The sequence below is a fragment of the Chlorocebus sabaeus genome, chromosome 26 (genome assembly GCF_047675955.1).
Source record: "Chlorocebus sabaeus isolate Y175 chromosome 26, mChlSab1.0.hap1, whole genome shotgun sequence".
Taxonomy (NCBI): Eukaryota; Metazoa; Chordata; class Mammalia; order Primates; family Cercopithecidae; genus Chlorocebus; species Chlorocebus sabaeus.
The window spans coordinates 44,688,539-44,711,107 of record NC_132929.1 but is presented as its reverse complement, the minus strand read 5'-3'; the positions used below and the strand labels follow the sequence as shown (position 1 = coordinate 44,711,107).

At 37.3% G+C, this 22,569-nt stretch overlaps 1 protein-coding gene across 2 annotated transcripts; it reads right to left on the bottom strand.

Annotated features, from left to right (window-relative positions):
• Positions 1 to 5,767: 5,767 nt before the first annotated feature.
• Positions 5,768 to 22,252, bottom strand: SPESP1 (sperm equatorial segment protein 1). Of its 2 annotated transcripts, none has more exons than XM_008016098.3 (2): positions 22,031 to 22,252; positions 5,768 to 6,830 (listed from the first exon to the last, which is right to left on the bottom strand). In XM_008016098.3, exons 1-2 carry the CDS (start codon positions 22,092 to 22,094, stop codon positions 5,986 to 5,988), a joined length of 909 nt encoding a protein of 302 aa, XP_008014289.3. In that variant the 5' UTR covers positions 22,095 to 22,252; the 3' UTR covers positions 5,768 to 5,985. The 2 variants fall into 2 exon arrangements, with proteins under 2 accessions (XP_008014289.3, XP_008014288.3); XM_008016097.3 differs by having other exon boundaries at positions 5,768 to 6,968; positions 22,031 to 22,251.
• Positions 22,253 to 22,569: the final 317 nt, after the last annotated feature.

Below are 22,569 nucleotides of genomic sequence, written 5' to 3'. Positions count from 1 at the left end.
CAGTATGTGAAGTAACAGAAACTCTCATTCATTGGGTGGGAATGCAAAAATATTACAGCCGCTTTGGAAGACAGTTTGGCAATTTCCTGCACAGCTAAGTATACTCTTACCATGTTGTATTAGTCCATTCTTGCATTGCTCTAAAGAAGTACCTGAGGCTGGGTAATTTATAAAGAAAAGAGGTTTAATTGGCCCCTTGTTCCACGGGCTGTACAGGAAGTGTGGTGCAAGCATCTACTTCTGGTGATGGCTTGAGGGAGCTTCTAATCATGGCACAAAGTGACCGAGAGCCAGCATATCACATGGCAAGAGTGGGAGCAAGAGAGCAAGGAAGGGAGGTCCCAGACTTTTAAACAGCCAGATCTCACGTGAACTAACTGAGCAAGAACTCACTTATCACCAAAGGGATCGTGCTAAACCATTCACAAGAGATCTGCCCCCGTGATCCAGTCACCTCCCACCAAGCCCCATCTCCAACATTGGGAATCACATTTCAACATGAGATTTAGAGGGGACACGTATCCAAACCATGTTACTTGTGATTCAGCAATCATGCTCCTTGGTATTTACCCAAAGGAGTTGAAAACTTCTGTCCACACAAAAACATGCACATGAACGTTTACATCAGCTTTTATTCATAATTGTCAAAACTTAGAAGCAACCAAGATATCCTTCAGTAGGTGAATGAATAAATAAATTGTGGTACATCTAGATAATAGAATATTATTCAGCACCAAAAAGAAATAAACTATCAAGTCATTAAAAGACATGGAGGAAACGTACATGTGTATTACTAAATGAAAGAATCCAGTCCGAAAAGGCTACAGACTGCATTGATTCCAACTACAGACTGAGCATCCCTAATCTGAAAATCCAAAATCGAAAATGGGCAGGGCACTGTGGCTCAGGCCTGTAATCCCAGCACTTTGGGACGCCGAGGCAGGCGGATCACTTGAGATCAGGAGTTTGATACCAGCCTGGTCAACATGGTAAAATCCTGACTCTACTTAAAGAAATACACACAAAAAAAATTTTGGCCAGGTATGGGGGCACATGCCTGTAGTCCCAGCTACTAGGGAAGCTGAGGCAGGAGAATTGCTTGAACCCAGGAGGTGGAGGTTGCAGTGCGCAAGATCACGCCATTGCACTCCAGCCTGGGCAACAGAGTGAGACTCTGTCTCAAAACAAAAAGCAAAAAGAAAAAAAAAATCCAAAATGTTCCAAAATCTGAAAGTTTTTGAATGCTGACATGACATCTCAAGCGAAAAATTCCACACCTGACACATTATTTTTTCACTGTATTAATAGTATGTCATGTTTTTACTGTCAAGTACTTATGTGTGCATAAGTGTAAGAAAATAATCGTTTATCAGTGGCAAATAAATTCAGAGTCAGAAATGATAGTGATGCTAAATAACCACAGACTGTCCACATGGCTGGCTGAGATATTGACACCTTTGCTTTCTGATGGGTCATGTACACAAACCTTATTTCATGCTCAAAATTATTAAAAAGTGTAGAAAATTACCTTCAGGCTATGTGCATAAAGTATATATGAAACATAAATGAATTTCATGTTTAAACTCGGATCCTATCCCTAAGATATCTCATTATGTATATGTAAATACCAAAATCTGAAAAAACCCAAAATCCAAAACACCTCTGGTCATAGGCATTTCAAATAATTTACTCAACTTATATATACATTCTGGAAAAGGCAAAATTGTGGAAATGAAAACAAAAAAGCAGTGGTTGCCAACCAGAAGTTAGGGGAGAGGGAGGCATGAATAGATGAAGCACAGAGGGTTTTAGGGCAGTGAAACTACTCTGTGCGATACTATAACGGTGGACACATGTACATTTGTCCAAATTCATAAAATGTAAAACACCAAGAGTGAATCTTAGTATAAACTATGGAGTTTAGGTGGTGATGATGTGTCAATGTAGGTTCATTAATTATAACAAATGTACCACACTAATACAAGATGTGTCAGAGAAGACAGAGAGGGATGTGGGAACTCTGTACTTTCTGATCAATTTCTCTGTAAAACTAAAATTGTTTAAAAAAATAAAGGCTACTAATGTAAAAAAAATAGGTCATCATTGGAGATTCTATGAACTAATTATTCTGGAAATTATTAAGCAAAGGGATTCAAGCATTTGATGTATTTCCAATACATGCCAGACCACTGGGGAATCAAATAATAGATGAAAGTTTCTCTTTATAGACACATTCCAGATAATAATGGAAGGAATGATGTCTCTACTTTGTACCACCCAATCAATTAATCTATCTAGGCAATGACCATCAAAGTCTGCTAAAAATACAAAAAGAGATCCAACAATACAGAAGAATAAAATACCATCTTGCCAAAAAAAAGAAGAAGAAAGAGAAAGAAAAACAAAAACCTCAGTCTGAGGAAGCCTCTCTAGATCCAACTACCAATTTATAGAAAAGACAGAGGATAGGAGAACATGCTAAATGGCACTATGGGGATGCAATTAGCAAACTCAATATTGTGGGAAACTAAAGGACAAATGACCAATTTCTTCAGTAAATAAACCTAAAGGGGGAAAAAAGAGGTAGAACGGAAAACTTTAGATTAAAAGAGACTTATTAGTCAAATCAACCAATTTTAATGTGTGAACTTTATTTGATCTTGATTCATATAAACTCTAAATTTTAAAAATTATTTCACAATTGGAAATTTGAACATTGACTAGATATTTGATGATGTTAAAAATCATTAAACTTTTTTTTTTTTTTTTTTTGTGGAGCACAGTGACACAGTCTCAGCTCACTGTAACCTGTCTCCTGGGTCCAAGTGATTCTCCTGCCTCAGCCTCCTGAGTGGCTGGGATGACAGGCATGCACCACTACACCCAGCTATGCTTTGTATTTTTAGCAGAGACAGGGTTTCACCATGTTGGCCAGGCTGGTCTTGAACTCCTGACCACAAGTGGTCCTCCTGCCTTGGCCTCCCAAAGTGCTGAGAGTACTGGAGTGAGCCACTGCGCCTAGCCAGAAATCATTAAACTTTTATGTGTGATATTGTGGTTGTGTTTAAAAAAAAAAAAAAAAAAAAAAAACTTATAGAACTTCACATTGTTATATTTTTACTGATGAAATGATAAAAGTATCTGTGATTTAATTCAACATAAAATAGGAAGAGGGGAAAGGGGTAGGGATATAGATGAAAAAAGATTAGTTTTTAGATGATTGTTGAGACTAGGTGATGGGTATGTGGAAGTGAACAATAACAAACTGGAGTCACTTATGTCAAAGCCCTAATCAAAAATGGGAGCTGGGGAGGTAATAAAGAAAAAATCCTCCTGCTTACATTCTTGAAATACCTGTACATCTTGCTTGTACCCTGTAATCAGAGCTTATTCTCAGGAATTTCCTTGGCCTTCAGCATTTCAGATAAGATGATCTGACCAGGACAGGTGTCTACCAAGGGCTATATCCTGCAGTGAGCTTTGTTTCAAAGCAGTTTGTGTGGACTTCTGTCTTTAAAAACTCTTCTTTGACCTGATTTTCCTCATGTGTGTGCTTATGATTTTCATGGCTTGTGTACCCTAAATTGCAACCCTTTTTTATTCCCAATTAAAATCTTTTGTTTTAGAGAGCTTGTCTCTATGAGGTTTTCTTTTTTTTTTTAAAGGTTGACATGTACATGGATTATATTATTCTTTACTTTTGCAAATTTTTGAAATTTTCCAAAGTAAAATTATTTTATAAATAACAGTAAAAGAGTATTTTTATTTAAAAAAGCCTATATAATCCTTTTTACAACACAGCTAACTGTGGGAATTATTTTTGGTCCCTGCTATTAGCACAGTCCCCATATCCATTCAATCACCAAATCTTGTTGATTCTCCCTCTCTCTTTTTTTTTTTTTTCCAAGGTGGAGTCTTGCTCTGTTGCCCAGGCTAGAGTTCAGTGGTGCAATCTCGGCTCACTGCAATTCAGTTCACTGTGGCCTCCACCTCCCAGGTTCAAGTAATTCTCCTGTCTCAGCCTCTGGAGTAGCTGGAATTACAGGCGCCCACCACCACACCCAGGTAATTTTTGTATTTTTAGTAGAGACGGGGTTTTACCATGTTGACCAGGCTGGTCTTGAACTCCTGACCTCAGGTGATCTGCCCACCGTGGCCTCCCGAAGTGCTGGGATTACAGGCGTGAGCCACTGCGCCTGGCCTGATTCTCCCTCTTAATTGCCAATTCTTTTCACCTACTCCAAGCAACGTTTGCCCTGTGCAGCGCACTTCTACTTTTGCCCACTTCCAAAACTGTAACGAGTAGGTTTTGTTGTTGTTGTTTTAACAGAAATTTGATCATACCAGTCCTTTTTGCTTAAAATCCACTAATGGCTTCTTAGTGATCATAGGGTAAAGGCTAAAACATTCAATAACGCACCGAAGGTGCTGCAGGATCCATTCCAACCTGGTGTATATGTCACCAGATACATCTTGTGATGCTTTTTCCTGCCTTTCGATACTCCAGGTACTTCCTGAACTTCTCATCCTTATTTTAACTCAAAGCATTCATACCTGCTGTTCCCTCTGCCTAAAATGTTCACTTTGTCCTTACACACACCCTAATCTTTCAGACTACACCTTAATTGCGACTTTCTCGGGGAAACTTTCCCATTATTCTTGGTCTAAGTGAGGTCAAATACCTCACACCTTCACGACAACTTGACACAACTGAAATTTAAAAATTTTTTGAAATTATTTGTTTAGCGTCTGTCTTTCCTGCTATAATATAATCTCAAAGAGAAAAGAAAGTAGGTCTTATTTTTGTATCCCCAAAGCCTAGCATCTATTGTGTCCTGTACATAGTAAAAGGTCAATAAATCTTTATCAAACTATAAATGAATGTCTTGATGAACAAATAAATAAATGTATTTGAATATAATACTGGTCCAATCATAAACAGAATTACCTGAGCCATTATTATAATATTATACAGTTAACCTTAATGGTGTCAGTCATACTCTCTGACAAAAGATTTAAAAATCTTCAATGTGTATGTACACAAAGAGAGGAAATGAGAATGACTTCATTACATATCCAGGTTACCATCCCTCAGTGATACTCCAAAAGCACTTAATGACAGAAGAATAGAGATGTATCTTAAAATATTATCTACATTTCAAAGGAGGCACACCTATAATCAAATAAAAGCGCGGATACAAGCCCCAAGTTAGGCTATTAAGACAGAAAACTCCCTAGGCGCACTGGCTCATGCCTGTAATCCCAGCACTTTGGGAGCCCGAGGCGGGTGGATCACCTGAGGTCAGGAGTTTGAGACCAGCCTGGCCAACATGGTGAAACCCCGTCTCTACTAAAAATATAAAAATTAGCCGGGCGTGGTCATGGGCGCCTGCAATCCCAGCTACTCAGGAGACTGAGGCAGAAGAATCACTCGAACCCGGGAGGCAGAGGTTGCAGTGAGCTGAGATTGCACCACTGCACTCAAGCCTGCGTGACAGTGAAACTGTCTCAAAAAAAAAAAAAAAAAAAAATTTAAAAAGACAGAAAACTCAGATTATCTGAAAGAATAATAAAGACCATATGCCCCAAAATTTTACACTTTATATATATACAATTATTTTATTTAAAACTAGCTATAGAGAGCGCACACAGTCTCTTAACTCATAAAATGTATGAATTTAACTAATATATTCAAGCAAAATCAAAGCTTAAACATTGTAAAGATCTTCACAACATTTAAAATTAATGAGAAAAAACTACAAACTCCTGAATCAAAATTTTATTTTAAATTAGGTTTTTAGCTCATATGAAAATTGTTCATAACACATGACACATAAAGATGTTGGCACAATTGAACTACAATAGAAAATATTTTTATACAACTTTTGAAATTACGAATATGCTTATTTCTCCTGTGAAAAAATGCAGTTTGCTTATCAACTTTGTCATGGAATATCAAGTAGGTTAAAATTTTTATATTATTGTTTAATAAACTTTTAGTAAGGCTGTGATTCTCCTTGATCTACACATATTTTTTAATGTATTGAATACTGTAGCAGCTTCTTCTCTCATCTCTGGTGGAACATATTTAATATCTAAATATTCATAGAGTTTAGATCTAGAATTACACAGCATGTTAATAACAGTTTCAATATCATCAATTTTATTACTTGTTTGTCCTGGTGACAATAACTGGGACTTATACATTGTTTCTAATTTATGTTCTGCTGCTGCAGCTAGAGCAAGGCTTCGTTTTAGGTGCTCTTTAGAGGCTTCAATATCTTCTCTATATGCTGGGTTGCTGGTGTCACTAAGAAGTGCCTGTTGCACTTGTGAATTAATATCTAAAATTTTTTTCAAAATGTCATCATTATTCCAACTCTCTGGGTGCTTTCCAAACGTTAGTTCTTTGGATTTTTCTATTGCAGTTTCACCTGAGAGCTGAGGAACATCTTCTGATTCTGTAGAGATCTCAGTGCCAGTGCTCCTATCTGAAGTAGTGACAGGTGACTTGTATGGACTTGTAGATGATTCAGTAACAACTGGCAACATTCCTGGTGCCTCAGTTTGTCTTGCAGTTGGCTCTGGCTCTGGCTCTGGCTCTTCCTTTTCAATATAAGGTTCCTCTGCATGTAAAACAATGGAAACATTGTTTGGTTTGATCGACCAGAATGGGGTACTTTCCATGTGTTTTTTCTTTCCTATTTCCGGTGTGAAGTCTCCTGTAGGGAAAGTTGTAGTTTCTTCACTGATAGGATTGGTTAAAACATCATTCTCAGTTGATGTGTCTCCATGTGTAATTAGCTCCTTAAATTTTGATCCCTTCGATGCTATAGAATAAACATGTTTTGGAGAGTTAGATTTTTTCTCACGACCTGGCTCCTTAGGGGGAACACTTAGTACTAGGTTCTCTAAAACTTGTATATAACGATTCAAGTTTTGTTCTTCATCAGGTGACACAGTTATGCCTTAAGGGAAAAGAAATCAAACAAATAATAAGTAACATTTATTATTATATATAACACATTGACAAAATCTACTGACCAAAATTTATTTCATATGCTATCACTTAAAAATTGAAATAAAGAACCAATTTGCAAAGCACCTTTGACACAGAGTCAACTTTCACTAAAATAAACAAAATTATTTCTTCAGGTTCTTATTAAAACAGGTGAGCAAGATTAGTGCAAAAGTTGCATATTGACACCATTCTCTCTACATTTTTGCTTTTATTCTCCCATATAACTTATGATTTTTGCTTTTATTCTCTCATATAACTTATGATTCAACAGGCAACTTATTAAACCAAAATTCTTGATTATGTCCTCTAACACAGTGGTGTGCTGGAGTAGGCTTATACTGGTTCACTAGAGCCCATTGTTAAATTTTTATGAATTTTGTGAGCCAGATGTTAAACACAGACATTATTTAAAAATTAACTTATCTACATTACAATCCAATAAATTATATTAAAAGCAAAGGTAATAAATATTCCAAACTCATCACTTTCTAATTATTTTACTATTTTCTATGCTCGTGAGGTTATTTACATCTAGTGTATCTGTATGATGAAAATGCAATATTTTCATCAAAGATTTTCATTCAAAGATCTAACTATAGTCTGTGACTCATATCCACTCAACTGCTTTATTAAGTAACGTTTTATTGGCACCCAGTGAGTCTTGCCCATTTGTTTATGTATTATCTACAGGTGCTTTTGCCTGCAACACTAGAGTAATTGTAAGAGACCACATAACCTGCAAAGCTGGAAATACTGTATGACCCTTTACAGAAAAAGTTTGTCAATTCCTGGTCTAAATCATCAACATTTCACTCTTAACAACAAAATGGTAGTTCTACTTCATGAACCGCTGGTGGCACCTTACTTCTCCTTACCCGCCCCCGGATCAAAAATATATATATATTCTTAACTAAAGTCTACTCAGGAAATATTTCCTGTCTTTTATTTTAAGTATCAAATTGTTTTAGTTGACTTAAAAAGGAAAAAATACAGAAAAGACAAAAAAAGCCCAGGGGTATTGTTGGGGCATCTATCTAATGTGGAGGGTCTTTTTTTGAGGGGTCTTCTAAAATATTTTAATAAGCAAAAAACAAAAGGTAGTTCTATTTATACTCCTATTTTGCAACATCTGAGCAGTAAAGCCTCTCATTTCCAACGTGGAGAACAGAAAAGAAAATAAGGTATTAAGATATTCTGGAATTCTGTTCAACTACTCCTGAATCATGGAGTAGTTTTATTTTAAGCATCAAATTGTGTTTAGTTGATTAAAAAAAAAAATACAGAAAAGGCCAAAAAAAAAAAAAAAAAAAACCCAAGAGTATTGTTGGGGCATCTTTTTTTGGAGAGTCTTTTTTTTGGGGGGGTCTCTTAAAATAAAATATTTTGATAAGCCAAAAAAAGGTAGTTCTATTTATACTCCTATTTTGCAGCAACTAAACAGTAAAGCCTCTCATTTCCAGCGTGGAGAACAGAAAAGATAGTAACATATTAAGATATTCTGGAATTCTGTTCAACTACTCCTGAATCACGGTATTTTAATTTTAAGTGCTGTGATTTTTCACTATGTGCAGTTTTAAGGTTTGCCATTTTCAAGTATACAAATTGATTTAATTCAGGGAAGTAAATCACTGTTTACCAAACACTAATGCATTACTCCTACCTGAACCATCCCCCTGCAGGTTAAATAAAGTAATAAACTTTTTGTTCAGGAGGCACTTTTATTTAGCTTTTTGGTAAGTACAAAATACTCAAAAACTGCCTTGTATTTACATGTTTCTCCTCTCTTCTTTATTCTGTTACAACTTAGAAAGACCAGATAGATATTTAATCAAAATTGAAGCCATATTTCTAAATTTTAAAAAATTCTTAATGAGAACAGTTTAGTGAGCCAGTGTGGTTAGTGGAAAGATACCACATGTCCAGAAGTCTTGATCCTAAAAATAAATTCTCATTTTATGTAATGCTTAGAAAAGCCTTGTATACTCCTAAGATCCATATGATGATGATAAGTGAAAAAGAAAGTATAGAACATAAAGTGGAGTTTGATGCTATCCTTATAATACTTTTTTAAAATCACTCACATAGCATCATATATTTTGTCTGTGAACTGCAGATTTTTTTAATGGACTGGAATGATAATATACTAAACTTATATGGGCAGTTGCATCTGAGGAGAGGTAGTGGGACTCAATTTGGTCAGTAGAGGAGACTTTAGACTTTAACTATAATGTTTTACTCCCTAAACACACACACACACACACACACACACCCCCCAATCATTTAATATAGTAAACCATTATAAGTCACATTTATTTTTTTAAGTTTCAAGTATTTTTTCTCCTTTATTTTTTCATGGCAAACAAAAATTGTATGCAAATCACATTTTTAAAAGGAAAATAACTTATTTATGCAAACTCATATTTATAAAATGCATTGTCCCGAATCAGAGTCTTCATGAAGGAAAATATTGGGTAAAATGAATATGCTTGTGCAGTGAAAATAAAATATTTGATCCTGGTCCTGGCTCTACCAATTTATAGCAGCATTACCTTAGGTCATTATTTAACTTATCTGGATATTCACTTAACTATAAAACTAAGATACTACACTTGCCTTTTTTTCTCACAGAACCAAATAAATTAGATATTTTAAAACACTTTCAAAGTTACACAGCACTCATAAGATATTATTCTTTATAAAGGTAACTGCTTACATTTCTTATTTTAAATATAAATTTCCCTTAACATTATATAGAAAAACATGTTCCGTAAAAGGAACAGTAAAATATACTTTGTATCTTATTTAGTGGGAAACAGTAAAAGCTTTTCCGCTAAAGACAGGAACAAGATAAGAATACCTAATATCTTCATTTCTATTAATATTTAACATCATGTTGGTGATACTAGTCAATGCAATTAGACAAGTGAAAATAATTAGAGACATGAAAATTGGAAAGAAAGAGGTAAAACTATGTTTATATACAGATGATAGGATTATAAATAGACGACACAAAAGAATCCATTGAAAAGCTATTACAATTAGTAAGAGAATTTCATAAATAGCAAGTCATAAAAATCAATATACCAAAATGAATATATAAATATAAACTGCTTAGAAGATATGAGAAATAAGATGTTGTTTACATAACAGAAAAATGAAACAAAATATTGGCTGTGTGCATTCATTCACACCTGTAATCCCAGCACTTTGAGAGGCCGAGGCAGGTGGATGGCTTGAGCCCAGGGGTTCAAGACCAGCCTGGGAAACATGGTAAAACCCCAACTCTATAAAAGTACAAGAATTAGCTGGGCATGGTGGCACATGCCTGTAATCCCAGCTAGTGAGAAGGCTGAGGTGAAAGGATTGCTTGAGCCTAGGGAGGTTGAGGCTGCAGTGAGCCATGATCTTTCCACTACACTCCAGCCTGGAATTTTATATATACATACATAATCATAAAATATCAAAAACATGCCAAAATCAATATGAAGAGTTATAGTAGGCTAAATAATGAATATTCAAAGATATCACCCTAGAACCTGTAAATATTACCTTAAGAAAGAAGGGTCTTTGCAGATGTGGTTAAATTAAGTTTCTTGACATTGGGCAATTATTCTGGATTACCTGGGTGGACCCTAAATCCAATCACAAATGTTCTCACAAGAGAGAGACACAGAGAGATATGACACACACCCAGAAGAGGAAGAGGTAATGTGGAGGAAGAGGCAGAGATTAGACTGATGTGGCCACAAGTCAAGGAATGTAGGCAGCCACCAGAAACTAGAAGCAGCAAGGAGCATATTTTTTCATTGAGCTTCCAGAGGGAGCATGGCCCAGACTATGCCTTGGTTTTGGCTCAGGGAAATGGATTCCAGACTTCTGGCCTCTAGAACTGTGAGAATAAATTTTTGCTGTTTTAAACCATCAAGTTTGTGGTAATTTGTTATAGGAGCTACAGCAAACTAATACACGAATATAATAAAATCTTTTGGAAGACATAAATATCAACAAATAGAAAGCTATACCATGCTCTCAGATGAGAAGATTCAACATCATAAAGATGCTTAGATGTCATATCTTCTCTTTTAATTTATACATTTAATATGTTTCTAAAAATGTCATTAATTTTTTCTGGAGTTAGAAAAATGTATTATAAAGTTTATTTGGAAAAACAAATAAGAACAGCCAGGAAAACAAAGCCTAGCCCTATCAGATATTAAAATCAAATATTTAAATATACTATAAAGCCTCTATTATGAAAAATAGTATAGCATTGGCCATGAACAGATGAATGGAGCAGAACAGAAAATATAGAAATAGACCCAAATGAATATGGAAAAGTAGCTCAAAAGGAAGAAAGGTTTCAATTTATAAATGATTCCAGCTAATAATTTAAAAAGTCATTTATAATTAAAATACGATAATTTTGCAATAATTTTCTATGACTATGTATATCTAAAAAGGTACAAAATCAGACATTATGTGTTTCCTGATGGAAGAACACAACACCACCTATGAAGTAGTCTTGCAAAAAAAAAAAAGTCAAATCTGAATCCAGTAGGTCTCCCTAGATATAACTAACAATATACAGAAAATATATAGGACAATAAGGGAGATATTAAACTACACCATGGGGATGTAAACAGCAAAACCTAGACTGTGAGAAACTAAAGGATGTGTGACCCAGTTTCTTCAACAATTAAATTGCAAGGGAAAAAACAGAGATGGAGGAAGAACTATAGATTAAAAGAGAATTAACAGGTATATCAATAAGTTACATGTATAAATCTTACTTGAATTCTGATTCTATCAAACTGGAAAAAGAGAAAGACAATCAGAAAACACTAACCAGATATTTGATAATATTAAGGAATTATTTTTGTAAGTAAAAAATTACATTGTTTTGTGTTTTATAAAGTCCTTATATTTTAGTGCTTTAGTAAATGCCGATAAAATTATGTGATGTCTAGAATTTGCTTCTACATAATCCAAGCCCAAGAAATTGGGGAGGGTGTCCAGGGAAGTGAGAGGAAAAGGAATGTGGGCAGAGCTATCAATGAAATAGGATTGATCATGAATTAATAATAACTAAAGCTAGAAATCACCACTAAAGAACTTACCCATGTAACCAAAAAACACCTGTTCCCCAAAAACTATTGAAGTGCTAATAATGGTAATAACTGAAGCTATTACAAATATGTGGAGATTATGTAATTCTTTGTACTTGTGTACATATTTAAATGTTTCCATAATAAAATGTTTTTTAAAATCTGAAAAATATTTTAATTGTAAGAAACTATAATAAGCAAATCTAAAATGTACAACCAACAAAGGTTTCAACACTTTTAAAAAGACATTGCCATTAGATTATAGTCTGCTAAACACTTGCTTTTCAAACCATTTAGCTTGCCTCTTCTCAAAGTAGTAAATAAGATACCCAGGTGGATATTAGGTGAGTCAGAGTGCCAAAGGACAGGAAAAGGAGATACTACTAGCTGATTCCTTAACAAACTGAAATATTTATTATTCCCTTCTATTGTTACTCAGGCAACACCCAAAAACCTGTTCTTGGCTGCCTAGCAACAGAGTGCCCTACCTCCTACCTCGATTTTCCTCTGTTCTTCATGTACCCTTGGCTCCATACTTTTCTACTGTTAAATCCATCCTCTCTCCATACACCTTCTACCTCCTGCTTTTGTCCCCTAAAACATCTCCCTATTTCATGTTGACCTTGTCAGTTCTACTAATCAGGTCTGCTCTTGCAAATCAATTTGATCTTTATAAAAATGTTTGCAGTCAAGGTAGTAAGATAGTGGAGCCTCAACTGTCCCTACAGATGGCTGTGGCCACTGTGAAAACCTGTTTTTCTCCATCCTTCAGGAGGTGCTAGAAAGCTGAACAAAATTCAAATTCTTACAAAGAACAGACAATCCTGCTAGAAGTTGTGTTACTATACTTGGAGATTCATAGTCTACACTGGCATACTTTATAATATCCCATCTAGTTTTACTAGTAAGTGATTCAGGCAAACATGGCAATGTCCTAGAACATGGCTCTGGCTCAGGTAAGAATCTCCAGCTTGGGAAACCATGATGCTGCTCTCCAGTGCCTCTTATAAGCAGGATGGCTAACTGCTAAGCAGGCTTGGGATTTTGCTGGAATCTCAGACACGGGGCCTGAAGGTGAGCCTGAGGTTGCCTGCACTTCTCTTCTTGAAATAGTACAGGAAGAACTGTCACACAACAGACGTGATAAGAAGGTAAACAAAATGGTACTAAATAACTGTAGGAACAAAAGTGGTAGGAAATCCAAAGGGGAAATGGAAGATAATGATTTAAAAAATCCAAATAGCAGGCCGGGCGCGGTGGCTCACGCCTGTAATCCCAGCACTTTGGGAGACCGAGACAGGTCAATCATGAGGTCAGGAGATCCTGGCTAACACAGTGAAACCCCGTCTCTACTAAAAATACAAAAAATTAGCCTGGTGCAGTGGCGGGCGCCTGTAGTCCCAGCTACACGGGAGGCTGAGGCAGGAGAATGGCGTGAATCCAGGAGGCGGAGTTTGCAGTGAGCTGAAATCGCGCCACTGCACTCAGGCCTGAGTGACAGAGCGAGACGCCATATCAAAAAAAAAAAAAAAAAAGATCCTAATAGCTTCCACTGATTGAATGATCATTATGTGCCAGGCACTATACCCAGAACTTTGAATGTGAGAAGTACTTTGTCAAAGAAGAAAAGGAAGATACTTAGAAAGGATAAGCAATTTGCTTAAGATTATATTCAACTTATAAGGATGGGATTTGAACACAGGTTACCTTACTTCAAAGCAGGTGCTTGTAACAACTACACAATGTTGTCATAAAGAAATCATACAAGGATGCTGGCAAAGCTGTATTAGTGTTGTGATAAAATTATTCTGCAGGGATACTACTCTGTTTTAAAATACATGTGAACATTAAATAAAATCAAATAAATAAATACAATATCTGAAATTATGCTGTCAACTGGACCAAAATATTTTAAACTACATGTAAATATTAAAATTAAATTAACTTAAATATGACCAAATTTTGTTCTATCATCAAATGGACCAAAACACATCCCTTTCACATATTAAGATGTATCTAATAATACTGAAAATAATCCACAGTGTTTTCTTACTACAAAGTATGAGTAACTGACAGGCAATGACTTACAAAAAAATAAATCCGGTTCACACAGAAATAAAAGGCAAGTTAATTACTTTTGAGTTTATTATGAGGAAAATAATAAAATCATAATTTAAAATGAGCAATGAAATATAAAACTTCAGGCTGGGCTTGGTGGCCCACGCCTGTAATCTCAGCACTTTGGGAGATGGGAGTGGGTCGGTCACCTGAGGTCAGGAGTTCAAGACCAGCCTGGCCAACATGGTGAAACCCTGTCTCTACTAAAAATACAAAAATTAATTGGGTATGGTGACACACGCCTGTAGTCCCAGCTGCTCTCAAGGCTGAGACAGGAGAATCGCTTGAACCCAGGAGGTGGAGGTTGCAGTAAGCCAAGGTTGCACCATTGCACTCCAGCCTGGGGGACAAGAATGAAACTCTGTTTCAAAAAAATAAAATAAAATAACAAATAAATAAATAAAAATGTAAAACTTCATTCAATAAATAATACATGTGAAATATATTTCCTTTTCATAGAATGACCAATTAAAGGAGGAAGAGACTAACATAAAAGCCAATTTGCATGAAAACTTGCTAAAACTCATTTTTCATAAAAGATATGCAAATTAAAAATAATTTTTGTTTTGCCAGTCAAGTAGGCAAATATTTTTAAATGATAAAACCTAGGATTGGCATGTGTATATGTTACTTCCTTAGTAAAATAAGTTCCATCCTACACAGAGGGAACAAAAAAACCCATTTCCCATATCCCCTATCCCCCAGCCCCTGGAGAACACACACCACGGCCTGTTGGTGGGTGGGGGTGAGGGGAGGGAACTTTGAGGATGGGCCAGTAGATGCAGCAAACCACCATGGCACACGTATACCTATGTAACAAACTGCACGTTCTGCACATGGATCCTGGTTTTTTTGTTTGTTTGTCTAGAAGAAATAAAGGAAAAAAAATAAGTTCCATCCTCACTCCCCTTTTAATTCCTAGATCCTTCTTTCGTCTCTCTCTAGCATACTGATCTTTTCTTTATAGAATTTAGACAGTTCTAACTGTGTTTGTTTAATGTTTGTTAACTGTTACACTTAGTAAGCTCTTTGAGAGCTGTGACACATCTAATTTGTTCATTATACACTCTGTTTTACCCAGTGCCTAGAACCATACTAGACAGTCAAAAAGTATTTGTTAAATGAATAACTGAATGAATGAACAGAATGCTGGAAGGTATGTAAATTAATTGCACCTCTAGTAATTTATCTTAAGAAAATAATCACAGGTAAAACATTTCTACAGAAGAATACAGAGGAAGAAAACTAGACGTCATGTTATGTTTAAAAATAAATCTGCTAGTCTAAAAACTATTGTGTGGGGAGCAGTTTCTGGCTAATTGTCTAACAATTATTAAAGAGAAAATTTTAAATAAGTAATAAGAATGTTCTTTTATTTTAGGCAAAGTAGGCAGTTTTTTATAATAAAAGACACAGCTTACTACGTCTTTCTAAATTTCTGAGTGTGAAGTTTATATAAAATAACATCATAAACATCATGGTAAAATAGCTCCAGTTCTCAGAAAGCCCCCATACTTCTTGTAACTGCCCCTTACTAAATAGCCTAATATAAGTTTAGATCACATAAACTTAAGTCCTACTAATTACCTTTCATTGAATTTTATCAATCTCGAAAGTAACACCTCATTGACATAATTTTAACGTAAGTAAATCACAACCTTAATATTAAAATAACTCCATAATTTACCTTTTATTTATCTTAAAGTATGTAATTCAATCATTTTCAGTATGTTCACAGAGTAGTGCAATCACCACCACAATCTAAGTTTAAAGCAGTTTTGTCACCCCACAATAAAACCCGTTTCCCATATCCCCTATCCTCCAGCCCCTGGACAACCACTAATCTACTTTCTGTACCTACGCATTTCCTATGCTAGACATTTCATATAAATGGAATCATACAATATGTGTCCTTTTGTGAGTGGCTTCTTATGCTTAGCATAATGTCTTCAAGATCATCCATGTTGTAGCTTGTATCAGTACTTCATTTTTATGGCCAAATAATATTCCATTGTATAGATACACATACATTTCTACTTTACCTTTGGCCAGTAACCTTGATATGGCAACTGCTGATTGCACCCAAAATTTAACCAAGAATTGTGGATGCTCATTTTGTTAAAGATTTGAATATAACTAGGATTTTTATTACAATGATATAGTGAAAACAGAATAACTTTATTCAAAAAGAACTCATGTATATAAAACTTAAACATATACCCAAGCATCCATCACTTACAGATGGTCCACACACTCTGGCTGAATGTCCGTAACTTTGGAGAACAAATTGCTTGTATTTTCTATATATGCCATGAAGTGGACTCATAAAGAATAAACTTCCCTTATTCTGCAGCAGTTAAGTACTAAAGTAAGAATTAATAACTGAAAGCTGTCATCATGCAAGAACTACCAGTTAAAACATCCAACACCTTCAAATTAAAATGAGCTTTTATGAAGGTTAAAATTTTAAAACGAACTGAGCTGAAGTACTGTATTTCCAAGTCAAAGTACTAACAATTGTGCTTAATTACTGAGGTCTACTCAAGGAATGATCATAAAAGGAAATATTAAATCTTATCCAGCAATTTTCCTATAATTTATTATTATGCCAATCTTAATTTTTGCTGACAGGTAAATAAACAAGTAATTATGTTCATATTAATCAAGTGTTCCAGTTAAAGAAATGTAACTTTGCACTTTCTGGTATTCATGTTCTCGGGTAGTGTCTTCTCACACTGGATATGGGCTTGCCAGATGTGACTTGTCTTGGCCTACAGGACATTAGCAAGTTTGATAAAGTATAGGCTTAGTAAGAGCATCCATGTTGGGGTTTATAAATCTCCTTCTCGGAAGCAAGCTGCCATGGTGTAAAGAAACTTGGGCTAGAGTACTGAAAGATGAGAAGTCATGTAAAGACCCTGGAGGATGAGATGCCATCTTGGATTTTCCTATCCATTTGAATTTCCAGCTGAATGCAGCTGCGTGAGTGATCTCAGCTATACCATATTAAGCGGAGCTGCCCAGCTGAGTCTAGTGAACCCAAAGAATCATGAAAAATGATAAATTTGGGGAGCAGTCTTTTACTCCACAATAGACAACCAAAATAGCCTCATTAAATGATGTTACAATTCTAGTGTGGATAAAGAGTTAAAAATCAAGATGCATCCTATGAGTAATGTTATAATTGGAACCAAAATAAACTCATGACTTTAAATCTCTCTCTTCTAGTTCTGTTCACTAAAATGACAAAAATAACAATATTTCCCCACTGCAGCAGTCTAGAATGTATCGCAAGCACTTTGGTCTCTCATACCATGTTCTCCATTCCCTTGGAAAGACAGTTAATTCCATTCAGAGTGAGAAAGACACAGAATGGGAAAGACACAAAGGGGGCTTGGAACAATCAGTTAACATCAGAAAACAAGAAGTCTTTAAAAATATACAGGATCCTATCAAAAGAACAAGAGAAGACAGCTTACAGTGGCTCCAAATGGTCGCGGTATGAATATTTGAGCCTCAGAAAAAACTATGCTTAGGTTAAATAAATTGTGTGTTTTTAAAATGCTTCAACTATATAGTGATACAAAAAAAAAAGGCCGGGCGCGGTGGCTCATGCCTGTAATCCCAGCACTTTGGGAGGCCGAAGCAGGCGGATCATGAGGTCAGTTGATCGAGACCATCCTGGCTAACACGGTGAAACCCCGTCTCTACTAAAAATACCAAAAAAAATTAGCCGGGCGTTGTGGCATGCGCCTGTAGTCCCACCTACTTGGGAGGCTGACGCAGGAGAATGGCTTGAACCCGGGAGGCAGAGCTTGCAGTGAACCAAGATCGCGCCACTGCACTCCAGCCTGGGCGACAGAGCGAGACTCCATCTCAAAAAAAAAAAAAAGAAAAGATTTTCTTTTCAAATAACTAGTATTTTATTTGGATATGAAAAAATTGTTGCTTAAGTTTAATTTCACATATATTATCAAGAGATTAAAGTATATCCATTTAAGGGATAATAGGATCAAAAGAACAGAAAGACAAGACTTTTTTCCCCATAAAACATCAGTGGACAAGCTAATGAAACTTCCTGCTACTCCCCCACAGACTACTCTCTTGACACTTGCCTATTAGATGACATGCTCCTCATTATCTCAAACATTAACAAAGTGTGTCCTGACAGTTTCACAGGTTTAAGAGACCCTTCTAAATGCTATATAGCCTTGGGCACTAAGTGAACTTGCAGCACCAGATCCCAGTGAACTTTACCTTTACAATGTATTTGAAATAAAAGAAATATTCTTTTCCTTTTAATTTATTTCGTGATAGATTCAAACGATTGCTGCTGGTAGATTCTCTTACCTTGTGTGGTTCATTAAGACAAAATCCTTCCTAAAGACAATGACAGAAGCCAAAGACTGACATATTGAGCCTTCTTATAATAACAATCTAGAAATAAGAGCTTTTGTAATCCTAGACTAACCCTGTTTTTCCTAGTCTATACCAAGAGATGATCTAAAGGAAATAATTTATTTGGGAGATACCCCAAAATTAATATTTTAATTTTATTTATAAATATTATGCAAATTTTGAATAATTTAAATGTTAATATATCAATATTAATACACTTTAATTTTAATTAGTTTACACTCCCAATCCATGAATATTTGATGGCTTAAAATTATAAAAGGCAAATTATATAATTTTAACAGTAGTTATTATTTAAATATATAACTATTATATTATGTTAACATTACTTTGAAAGTTACTGTGCTTTTTTTTTTTTTTTTTGAGACAAGGTCTCGCTCTGTCAGCCAGGCTAGAATACAGTGGTGCCATCTCAGCTCACTACAACCTCTACCCCCTGGGGTCAGGTGATCCTCCCACCTCAGCCTCCTGAATAGCTGGGACTACAGGCGTGCCCCACCACATCTGGCTAATTTTTGTATTTTTTGTAAAGACAGGGTTTTGCCATGTTGCCCAGGCTGGTCTTGAATTTCTGGGCTCAGGTGATCTGCCTGCCTCAGCCTCCCAAAGTGCTGGGATTACAGGAGTAAGCCACTGTGCCCCGCCTGTGCATTTTTTTTTTTAAAGTAAAAAGAATTCTCATTAAGAAGTAAAGTAAGTTGCACAGTGTAAATACATTAAAGAGGGAATACATTAAATACTTTCCCATTTAAAAATTTAAAAATGGGAAGGTATTTAAAACTATGGAAAAATCAGGTACAGGAAACTGAATGTATTACAATTTTATACAGTAAAACGCTGTTTATCCAGCACCATCAGGATGTGTGTGTGTGTATGTAAAGGAGTGCCCACTTCTCTATACCCAAGCTGCATTTATGTCTAACTGAATTTAGATTAAACAAATACTAGCTAAACTTGGATTGGGCCTGTTAGAAAGGTATAGGCAGATACAAGAAGTACTGAGGTTTCCAATAAATGCAGTTACTTAATACAGTTACTTAATAAATGCAGTTACTTAATCCACCCGTGATGGTTGTGTAATATAACCTCAAAACTGTCTACTAGTTTAGAAAAAAATGCGTCAAAGCTCTACTTTTCATTATAAAAACCTATGTGCCTTACCTTTTGCATCTCGCCAACAATTGTTTGAATAGTGGCCATATAAAAGAATGCATAGCTGGTTTACATCAAGCTCAATGATATATTTATTTTTGGTATACTTACTTTAAAAACAAAAATAAATTAGAGAAAAAGTAGAGAGACATACAGAGAAAGCAGCCATGTACCACTGCCTGCTCTATATATTCCTTAATCCACTTCTGTAGAAGAGAGGTAATTACATATTCCAAGACATCTTCTATTATTACAACCTGTACATAGTTTCCTTATGTCTTATAACATCTATATATTCAACACAAAATGACTCCTTTTTCTGGGAAGTGTCTTTTCATTTCCTACAACGCTTTTCTTTCTTCCCAAGAAAGATTAGCAAACAGGGTGCAAAGAAAGAACAGGCTGGCCAGGCACAGTGGCTCAAGCCTGTAATCCCAGCACTTTGGGAGGCCGAGGCGGATGGATCATTTGAGGTCAGGAGCTCGAGAACAGCCTGGACAACATGGTGAAACCCCGTCCCTACTAGAAATACAAAAATTAGCCAGGCGGTAGTGGCCTGCGCCTGTAATCCCAGCTACTCAGGAGGCTGAGGCGAGAGAATCCCTTGAGCCTGGGAGGCAGAGGTTGCGGTGAGCCGAGATCCGGCCACTGCACTGTAGTCTGGGCCAGAGAGTGAGACCCTGTCTCAGGAAAAAAAAAAAAAAAGGGAGGGAAGGGGGAGGGAGGAGAAGAGGGAAGGCGGAAGGGGGAAGGAGGAGAGGGGGAATTTACAGTGTTAGGTAAGAGACTGCACTGAGTTAAGTGGGTGTCCAGGGACTCCTACCCAACCGTCCCAGAGTGTACTGTGTGACAGTGTTAAAGTCATTTCAATTCAAGTCTCCATACATGTCAGTCACTTGTGACTTGCTGATCTACAACTACCAAAATACAATAACTGGTGTTAGTAATAATGATCAACAGACACCAAAAGACAATAGCATCTTCATTATGTTCTGGTCCTTTATGTCAAGGAAGAAAAATGTTAGAAAACTTTTTATTAAAAACAGCTATAAATCATAAGTGCTAGTATTTAAAGAGCTAACTTTAGTTACCTAGGACACTTCATCTAGAACTTTTCCCACTACTATTCATAATTTAGATTGTGTTGTATTTTCAGTTTTTAAATCTGATTTTTAACTAGGATCATTTAGCAATTCTGAAATATAGATTTGCATAATCAGCATGCACGATAGTGCTTTTTTCACACCTGTTAAATTGTGTTTATTAAGTGAAACCAAACTGCAACATTACTAAATGCCACAATGAACTACAGTTAGACTAAATAGGCAAGTCTCACATGCCTGACTTAAATACTAAGTGCCTCAAGGTGTCCACATGATATTGGTAATATAGTAAAGTCTTAGCACCCCTGAATTTGACCTTATTGGTTTTCAGCTTTCAGGGAGGGACAAAAATTACTCCTTGGCAAGTCTTAAGTTATAATCCTGCTTAACTAAGGCTTTGAATGCTGTGTGCGCGAGCATGCTCTCTGGGAGCGCATCCTCAGGTGAGTGTCCCAGAGCGCGACCCACAATCTACATGCTCTCCAAGTTTTACCGTACGGGTCAACCTTTTTCTGCACAGGGCCAGATAGTAAAAACTTCAGGCTTTGCAGGCCAGACTGTGGCAACCACTTAACCCCGCCCTTCTAACGTGGGAAAGCAGCCATGGGCAATACATAAAGGAATGAGTGTGGTTGTGTTCCAATAAAACTTTATTCACGAAAAATGAAATGTGTGCGTCATGCTTTCCCACACGTCATGAAGGAGTACATTTCATATTTACATTTGAAAATATAAAAATCATTCCTAGCTGGCCAGCCACTTGGCGACGTGGCCGGCTGGCAGCAGCCACCCGACCCCTGCACGGTCACACGCCCAACACAAATTGGCGTTGGGAAGGACCGGGTGGGCAGAGAAGCAGAGGCAGGTGAGGGGATTCCACCCGCGCCCACGGCCCGCAGGCGCCTCCCGTCTTATCTGGGCCCCGCCGCCTGAGTCGCTGCGATCCCTGACCAGGAGAGGAGAGGGACACTCCTCAGCGTGGGGGCCAGGACCATGGACAGTGGGGGAGGGAGGCATGTGGGACCAGGGAGAAGGGCTAGGCTTCGAGGTCGCGGAGCTCGGGAGGTTCCCCCAGGGTGTCCCCGGTCCGCTGCCTCCTCAGGCCGGTCACTCACTCGGATAAGCCGGCACGGACGAAGACCATAGCAACAGCTCAACTAGAAGGACTAAGGACTTCATAGGCGTCGTCCGCAGCACTCTGCCATGCGACCGGAACGTCCTGGGGCTACCAGGCCGGGAACCTCAGGACCGAAAGGGAAGGTGTCAGCTGAGGACCGTTCTGCCTCAGGCCCTGGGACACCCCGCAACGGTTGTCCCCAGCGCGCAAGCGCAGCAGTGTAGGGAAGGAGAGAGCGAGCGGCCAAGGCCCGCCCCCTCCTGGGGCTTCGTGCAGGGGGCGGGAGACCGCGCGCGCCCCGCCCCTTGCTAGTGCGCATGCTCGTTCCGCCTCCGAAGGTCTGTGCCGGGCGCGGGCGGGGAACGTCTTGACGCCCTGCTGCTGAGCGCGGGGTGCTGTTTCCGGGCGGGTGGGGCTTAGCCCATCCTGCGCTCTAGGGATACAGCCGTGGTTTAAACGCGGTCCCTGCGAGGAAGGAACTGTAATGAGAGAGGCAGATAACCTGGCAATTATCACAGCGTGAAAGGGCTGTAGTGG

Bases quoted from the DNA above. Each gene is read 5' to 3' on its own strand.
- SPESP1 (XM_008016097.3), bottom strand. From the start codon at position 22,094: ATGAAGTCCTTAGTCCTTCTAGTTGAGCTGTTGCTATGGTCTTCGTCC. The intron at 6,969-22,030 runs GTGAGTGACCGG...TTTTCCCTTAAG, and splicing joins GTCCGTGCCGGCTTATCCGA to GCATAACTGTGTCACCTGAT.